The sequence below is a fragment of the Rhincodon typus genome, chromosome 37, assembly GCF_021869965.1.
Source record: "Rhincodon typus isolate 14 chromosome 37, sRhiTyp1.1, whole genome shotgun sequence".
Taxonomy (NCBI): Eukaryota; Metazoa; Chordata; class Chondrichthyes; order Orectolobiformes; family Rhincodontidae; genus Rhincodon; species Rhincodon typus.
The window spans coordinates 8,234,192-8,243,397 of NC_063368.1; the positions used below are offsets into that span (position 1 = coordinate 8,234,192).

Below are 9,206 nucleotides of genomic sequence, written 5' to 3' on the forward strand. Positions count from 1 at the left end.
CGTTCCATTGCAGCACAAATACAATACTGACAAGGGAGAGTCAGCCCAGAATTTGTGCTCCAGCCTGGGATGTGGGTCCCGAACTCTCCACCTTCTCACTCAAAGTTCGGGCCGAGCCACAGCTGACAGAGAACTGCTCAACAGCACCCATGTGCTTTAAGAAAGCCGAGTCGCCCCGAACACTGGAGCTAAAACAACTGGAAGGGGGCAGTTCAGTCAACAGTGTCGCTGTAAAATGCAACAAACCTCCCAGCAACATTGCAACTTACAATTTCTGCGTTGGGGTGCCAGTTCATGTTGGTTTTGATCATATTCACAGGTGTTGGGATAAATTCGCAGGCTTCCTGTACATTCATGTTGAATTCTCAGGTACACAGTTGAATATCCCAGTTGAATATGCTTTCTGCCAGGCATCCGCAGTACGCTTTCAGTTGACAGGTCTTTCCGAGAGAAAACTGACAGGGCTAATTTGTTTTTTGGGAGGGCTGGAAATGGAAATTAAAAACAGGTCTATTGAGCAACCAAGCGATCAATACTTTTAAAGGAAGGTCACTTAATGCTTTGTCCAGATCTGAATTCTTTCCCCAGGAAGGAGGGAATGTTTTGCTGTGATTACAGCGAGAGAAATAAAGTATTCTAAAGGTAGAGACTCACAGCACACACCTGTGGCTAAATCCAAGCAGAGCACAAACAGCTTCACCAGTTGGATTCCACTGGGTCCTACGGCTCCGAAGCTTGCCAGAGATTCTAAGAAGAGATTGGAAATATGTGTGTGTGTATGGTCAGAAATATTCAGCACCTTCACAGGAGCTTGCTGTCTCTGGTTTTGATCTCCTCTCTGAGTTCAGGGGCAATGATTTTTCCTGCAGCGCCTTGACTTTCGCCCACAAAACAATAAGTGAGGAGCGAAAACAGAAATTGCTGGGAAAACTCAGAGCTCCGAGGAATAGTTCAGACCTGAACTATTAACTCTGCTTTCCCTCTCCACAGATGCTGCCAGACCTGCTGAGTTCCTCCAGCAATTTCTGTTTTCCTGCAGTTCATAGAATCCCCCACAGTGTGGGGGCAGGGCATTCAGCCCATCAATGCCACACTGACCCTCCCAAGAGCATCCCACCCAGGCCCGCCTCCCTACCCTATCCCTGTAACCCTGCATTTCCCGTGGCTAACCCACCTAGCCTGCACACCCTTGGACACTGGACAATTTACCTAACCTGCACATCTTTGCACTGTGGGAGGAAGCCCGCAGAGGCACGGGGAGAACGTGTAAACTCTACACAGTCGCCCAAGGATGGAATTGAACCCAGGTTCCTGGTGCTGTGAGGCAGCAGTGCTAACCACTGAGCTACTATGCCTCATCCAAAAACAATCATAGAGTCATAAAGTTCTCTATTTTTTGTTCAGCAAAAAAAAACTTCTTTTGGCTGCTCTTTGTGTCTAAGGTTTAACTGGAAGGTTATTTGAACGTGGGATAGGAATTAGGCAACCAACCAGTTTCTCCCTGTACCTAGAGACAAAAGAATTGTAGATGCTGGAATCCAAGATAGACAAACAGGAGGCTGGAAGAACACAGCAGGCCAGGCAGCATCTGGAGGAAAGGAACAGTCAATGTTTCAGATATTACTCTTCTTCAGCACACAGTCAGTATTACCCAAAACGTTGACTGCTCCTTTTCCTCTAGACGCTGTCTGGCTTTCTGTGTTCTTCCAGCCTCCTGTTTGTCTCCCCACACCTAGTCAAGTGTCAGTCATAGAGCCATTTAGATGTGCTGCAGGGAAACAAACCATTTGGTCCAACTTGTCCATGCAGACCAGATATCCTAAATTAATTTAGTCCCATTTGCCAGCATTTGGCCCATATCCCTCTAAACCTTTCCTATTCATATACCCGTCCAGATGCCTTTAAAATGTTATATTTTTACCAGCCTCCAGCACTTCCTCTGGCAGTTCTTTCCATACATGCACCATCCTCTGCTTGAAAAAGTTGACCCTTTTAAATCTTTCCCTTCTCGTTTTAAACCTATGCCGTCAGTCATGTCTTAGGTAGCAGCTTGCTAACCAAAAATTCTTGGTTATAATCCCAATCTCATGCTTAATTATAAAAGTCATGGCTGAGGGTTCTACTGGAACAGTGGTAGTGTTCCTACCTCTGAGCTAGATTGCCCTGGGTTCAAATCCTACCTACTCCAGAGGTGTGTTTGAGTAGAAAGTACCTGGCAGTGATGATCACGAACAATCTGTCCTGGTCCACCCAAATTGACACAATGGTCAGAAAAGTACAGCAACACCTCTACTTCCTCAGGAGGCTAAGGAAATTCAGCATGTCCATAAAGACTCTTACCCATTTTTGTAGATGCATCATAGAAAGCATTATATCTGGATGCATCACAGCTTGGTAGGGTGACTGCTCTTCCTAAGACTGAAAGAAACTATTCAGAGTCATATACACAGCCCAATCCATCGCGCAAACCAGCCTTCCACCCATTGACTCCATCTATACTTCCCGCTGCCTCAGGAAAGCCACTAATATCATCAAAGAACCCTCCCACCCTGGTTATGCTCTCTTCCACCCTCTTCTGTCAGGCAGAAGATGTAAAAGTTTGATAACATGTACAAACAGATTCAAGAACAGCTTCTTCCCTGTTCTTATCAGATTGTTGAACTGACCTCTCGTATGCTCATGTTGATTTCTCTCTCTGTGCCCTCTCTGCAGCTGTAACACTGTATTCTGCACTCTGTCCTGCCACACTGATGCACTTTGTAGGGTGCAATCTGCCTGTGTAGCACACTAAACAACACTTTTCACTGTATCTCGGTACACGTGACGACAATAAATCAATCAAACCAAATCAAAAATGCCTGAAAGTGAAGGAGTGCCAAGTTGTTAACGTTGTCTTCTTTTGAGTCTAATGTTGGCTGTGGTCCCACCTATCTGCTTTGATGACTACCAAAAGCTCCACATGTTGAAGAAAAGCCTGGAAGTTGTAGATACCTCCTGTTCAGTGAGGTCATCACACATCTCTGGAGTAGGTGGGACTTGAGCCCAGGTCTCCTGGTCCAGAAGTTGGGATGCTTTGCCTGTACCACAAGAGCCCTAAGCTGGTGAGTTATATCCTGTGACTTACTCAATGTTTATCTCTCAATCAACCTTGCAAGAAAAGCACAGATTAACTGGTCATTATCCTAGTTGTTGGAGCTTGCGGTGTGCAATTTGGCTGCGGTGCTTCCTAGATTACACTTCAAAAAGAATTTAATTGGATATAATGCACTCTGAGACACTTGTTGGCCATTAAAAACAAAGTGATGTAACCGGAAGGTTAAGCAAAAGCAGAAATTGCTGGAGGGACTCAGCAGCTCTGACAGCATCTGAGCAGAGAAAACAGAGTTAACATTTCAAGCCCAGTGATCCTTCTGGGTGGTGGAAGTCTTTCTCTTTCCTGTCTGCATTGCATTTAGGACTAGAGTGTGTTTGCATCAATGGAACACCCTTGAGATGTATCATGAGGTTAAAGGTTCCATATAAGCTCATAAACATGTTGTCACATTTCCAACACTGATTGGGCATGTTCCTGGACGTGGTATCACATGACATTCCATCACCAACACCCATTCTTTTATATCCATACACGATAGTCTTCAAAACATTTATTGAAAATGTTTAGTTTTAGTTCTCTGTAATCTTTGTGGTGGCACAGTGGCTCAGTGGTTAGTACTGCTGCCTCACAGCGCCAGGGACCCGAGTTTGATTCCACCCTCAGGCATGTTCTCCCCTGTGACTGTATAGGTTTCCTCTGAGTGCTCCATTTTCCTCCCACAGTCCAAAGATGTGCAGGTTAGGTGGATAGGCCATGCTAAATTGTTTGTAGTGTCCAGGGATGTGCAGGTTAGGTGGGTTAGCCTTGGGAAATGCAGGGTTACAGGGATATGGTAAGACGGTGTGTCTGGGTTGGATGCTCTTGAGAAAGTTGGCGTGGTCTTGATGGGCTGAATGGCCTGCTTCTCCGCAGGGACACTGGTAGGAGCATCATCTTCAGATGCTGAAGACTCCTGCGTGAGTAGGATAGTCAGGAAGCCTATTTATGGCCCTGGTTCCTCTCCACATTGCCACTTCTTGGTTAGATTACTGGTTGTCCCTTCCAGGTGAGAATGATTGACTTTCAAGATTATGCAGATGACCAACTCAGAATCCTCAGACTCTGCGGTACATAGGCATTCGTCATTTTGTGGCATGTCTGGTCATATGTTATTAGTTTGAGATATGGCTCGTTCTTCGACCATAAGATAAAGGAGCAGAATTAGGCCATTCAGCCCGTCGGATCTGCTCTGGCATTCAACCTTTGATGATATGTATCTCAACTCCATTCTCCTGCCTTCTCCCATAACCTTCGATCCCATTACTAATCAAGAACCTATTTACTCTGTCTTGCCTTTTTTGTATGTATGTGTCGACGGAGTTCTATAAACATCTTAGTGTTTTATGTAGTAGGGTCATATGCCAATGATTCATAATTATTTATCTGTAGCTGGAATCTATTTATTTGTGATATGGAATAATTCTTGCTGTATTCAGAAATCTGCTCCAAGCTTTCTGCTAACCTTTGTGTGCAATTTGGGTAAATTGGTGAATTTTTCACATATTTATAAAGCCTTTAACTTCTGTGATCATTCCTGGAATAATGAGGTTCTATTTCCAGTGCACTATCCCCACGTGGTGTATCACAGGGAATCCTGAAACATCATGTGGGACAGGCATAATGAAAAGTTAATTATAGAAGCGACCGCTAGAATCAATAAACATTTCCAAAAGGGGAAATGTGGAAACCATGAAACTTAGTCAAAGTATTCCTATAGTCACTGTGGTTTGGGATGGTCATAGTCATAGAGTCAGAGAGTTCTCCTGCGTGGAAACAGACACTTCAGTCCAACCTGTCCATTACAATCAGATATTCTAATTCAATCCAGTCCCATTTGCCAACATTTGGCCCATATCCCTCTAAACCCTTTCTTTTCATGTACCCAACCAGGTGCCTTTTAAAAGTTGTAATTGTACTAGCCTCCACCACTTCCTCTGGCAGCTTATTCCATACACGCACCACCCTCTGCATGATAGAGTTGCTCTTTAGGTTCCCTTTTAAATCTTTCCCCTCTCACCTTAAACCAATGTCCTATAGTTTTGGAACCCCCTACCCTTGGGAAAAGACCTTGACTATTCACCCTATCCATGTCCCTCATGATTTTATAAACTTTTACAAGGTCATCCCTCAGCCTGCGATGCTCCAGGGAAAAAAGCCCCAGCCATTTCAGCCTCTCCCTATAACTCAAACCCTCCAACCCCGGCAACATCCTTGTAAATCTTTTCTGCACTCTTTCAAGTTTCACAGCATCTTTCCTATAACAGGGAGACCAGAATTGAACGCAGTATTCCGAAAGTGGCCTAACCAATGTCCTGTACAACTGCAACATGACTCTCCAACTCCTATACTCAATGCACTGACCAATAAAGGCAAGCGTACCAAACGCCTTCTTCACTATCCTGTCTACCTGCAACTCCACTTCAAGGAACTATGAACTGCACTCCAAAGACTCTGTTCAGCAACACATCCCCCAAGACCCTACCATTAAGTGTATAAGCCCTGCCCTGATTTTGCCTTACCAAAATACAGCACCTCATATTTATTTAAGTTAAACTTTATTTACCACTTGTTGGTCCATTTGCTCCTCTGTTCAAAGTTCCATTGTAGTCTGAAGTAACCCTCTTCGCTGTCCACTATACCATGAATTTTGATGTCGTCTACACATTTAGTAACCATACTTCTATGTTCAAATAATTTATATACATGACGAAAAGCAGTGGACCCAGCCCTGATCCTTGCGGTACACTGCTGGTCACAGTCCTCCAGTCTGAAAAACAACCCTTCATCACTACCCTCTGTTTCCTACCTTCAAGCCACTTTTGTATCCAAATGGCTAGTTCTCCCTGTATTTCATGTGATCTAGGCAAACCAAAGCAGGTCTTATACAGTTACTGGTAGGATCTTGGAAAGTGTGGCCAAACAAAGAGAGGGTGCAGGTCCATAGTTCCTTAAAAGTGGAGTTGCACGTAGACAGGGTAGTGAAGAAAGCATTTGGTATGCTTGCCTTCATTGGTCAGTGCATTGAGTATAAGAGTTGGGAGGTCATGTTGTGGCTGTACAGGACATTGGTTAAGCCACTTTTGGAATACTGCATGCAATTCTGGTCTCCCTGCTGTAGGAAAAACATCGTCAAAATTGAAAGGGTGCAGAAAAGATTTACAAGGATGTTGCCAAGATTGGAGGGCTTGAGGGAGAAGCTGAATAGGCTGAGGCTATTTTCCCTGGAGTGTTGGAGGCTGAGGGGTGACCATATGGAGGTTTATAAATCCATGAGTGGAATGGATAGGGTGAATAGCCAAGGTCTTTTACCCAGGGTAGGGGAGTCCAAAACTAGAGGGTATAGGTTTAAGATCAGAAAGATAAGATTTAAAAGGAATTTGAGGGGTATATTTTTCTCACAGAGAATGGTGCATGTATGGAAAAAGCTGCCAGAGGTGGTGGAGGCTGGTACAATTGCAACACTGGGAGGTGATGGCCTAGTGATATTATCGCCGGACTGTTAATCCAGAGACCCAAATAATGTTCTGGGGACTTGGGTTCGAATCCCACCACGGCAGATGGTGGAATTTAAATTCAATAAATATCTGGAATTAAGAATCTAATGATGACCATGAATCCATTGCCGAATGGTGGGTAAAAACCCATTTGGTTCACTAACGCCCTTTAGGTCACAAGAATCTGCCATCCTTATCTGGTCTGGCCTACATGTGACTCCAGACCCACAGCAATGTGGTTGACTCTTAACTGCCCTCTGGGTAATTAGGGATGGGCAATAAATGCTGGCCTGGCCAGTGAAACTTTCATCCTGTGAATGAATAAAGAAAAAATAACTAAAAGGCATCTGTTGGATATATGAATAGGGAGGTTTAGAGGGATATGACCCAAATGGGATTAGATCAGTTTAGGGTCTCTGGTCAGCACAGACGATTTGGGCCAAAGGGTCTGTTTCTGTGTGGGTTGACTCTATGACTTGGCCTCTGTGGCAATGACTCCCACAGGTTCACCAGCCTCTGGCTGAAGAAATTCCTCCTTATCTCAGCTCTAAAGAGTTCTCTCTTCACTCTGAGGCTTATGCCCTTATCACTGCTAACACCTTTGCTCTTCATTTTGTTGTCACTGGGTCTCAAAATGCTGGGATACTTCCCAAAGACTGTGCCTCCATCTGGTCTGGTCCGGAACAATCGTCTCCCAGGAGTTGATATCAATGTTGTCGACTCCATCTTTGATGCATTTGTTATGTGCCTTTTCCCCTACCTAGCACTTCACAACTCACGGTCTGCCTTGCTAGCTTTGGTTGTTATAGAATCAAAGAGTCATACTCCACGGAAACAGACCTTTCAGTTCAACCAGTCCGTGCTGACCATAAACCCAAAATAAACTAGTCCCACCTCCCTAAGCTTGGCTCATATCCCTTCAACATTTCTTATTCATGTGCTTATCTAAATGTCTTTTAAATGTTGTAACTATATCCACATCAACCACTTCCTCCAGAAGTTCATTCCACGCAGGAACTACTCTCTGTGTAAAAAAATTGCCTCTCATGTGTTTTTAAAATCTTTCTCCTTTCACTTTAAGAATATGCCCCCTAGTTTTGGAATCCCCCATCCCAGAGAAAAGACACCTGCCATTGACCTTATCTATACCCCTCATGATTTTATAAACCTCTATAAGGTCACCCCTCAACCTCCTCCATCCCAGTGAAAAAAGCCCCAGCCTATCCAGCATCTCCTCTATAACTCAAACCCTCCATTCCTGGTAACATCCAGGTAAATCTCTTCTAAACTCTCTCCAGCTTAATAATATCCTTCTTAAAGCAGGGTGACCAGAACTGGACACTAGACACACATCGACACCAAAAAAAAACCCAAATGTAGCAGGGTGTCCCACAGTAGGTGGCGATAGTAGAAAAGAAGTAGCCCAGCAGATGGGGTGTGAGAACATGGGCAAGGAACAATGGAAGTAATTGCAAGTGGGAATCTGCTGATGGTGGCTGGTGAGTTGGGAAGGGGAATTGGAGGAAGAATACAGCCCTGGAGAAGCCTCATAGAGATAGAGAGACATGGAATCAGTATTGGAGAGGCAAAACCACAAATAGCACAGACCACGAGGGTGGCTAGAAAGCTGGGAAATTCTAATGAGGTAATTCAAAAGTTGCAGGAGACCTATGTGACCAACGGGGCAAATCTCGCTGAATTTGAGAGGCCTTGAGGAAGGAAAGATTCTGTTTGTGTCTGGGAGGTGACTGTAACTCATGTCTGGTCATCTCAAGAAGTAAACAGTAGGAGCCCACTCCCCAGCTGATTGATTTAACTCTACCACAGTCTCCTGAGAGATTTGTAACATTGGCCGAGCATCGATTTTCTTTTTCATCAACATGTTCAAAGATGCTTTTACATCTGGACTTCGGCCAACACAGTGTGGAGCTGGAGGAACACAGCAGGCCAGGCAGCATCAGAGGAGCAGGAAAGTTGATGTTTCGGGTCGGGACCCTTCTTCAGACGGGTCCATTTTCTGAAGTGTTGTGTTCTGCTGTTCTTGCAATCTCCTTCTGTACTTTGGCCTCCTTGCTCAGAGGTAGCGGCACTACCACCTCTCCGCAAGAGCCTTTCAGGCAAATATCTATTGCAGTTTGTTAATTCTCTAAACTGTGCTTCTCTATGGAAGTTTATCAAAATTCCTACCAGTAGAATAAAGAATCTCTTTTTATAATCATGCAGTCTGTGTGCCTGTGTGTGTTTAAATGACCTGTTGCCTGGCAGTCATCAATACTTTCAATATTTAAAGGTCTGAGTAAAGGAGTCGGGAAATTGTATTTCAGATGAACCACAAGTCAAGCCAAAATGTGGGACCATGACAGTTATCATTTGGATGAGTAGATAATATAATTAGACTGATTTGGATAAGGCGATGACCAATATTCGGAAGAGATTTGCATGATCTGGGGTGTATTACAGTAAAAGTATTCATAATTACCAGTTCTTTCCTTTGCTGTTCATTCTATTGATGTAAGCATCACTGCTTAGGTAATAGTTATGACTCATCCCTTGCCCTTGAGAACCACTGTAGTCCTTGG

At 44.2% G+C, this 9,206-nt stretch overlaps 1 protein-coding gene across 1 annotated transcript in view; it reads right to left on the bottom strand.

The window, feature by feature from the left end:
- Positions 1-382, bottom strand: part of LOC125487130 (transmembrane protease serine 6-like) — a 58,938-nt gene extending 58,556 nt beyond the window's left edge. The window contains exon 1 of the mRNA XM_048617346.1: positions 270-382. Within this exon, the coding sequence (XP_048473303.1) occupies positions 270-356 (87 nt within the window). The 5' untranslated portion in view covers positions 357-382. The remainder of the gene's footprint in view (positions 1-269) is intronic.
- Between the last annotated feature and the right edge of the window lie 8,824 nt (positions 383-9,206).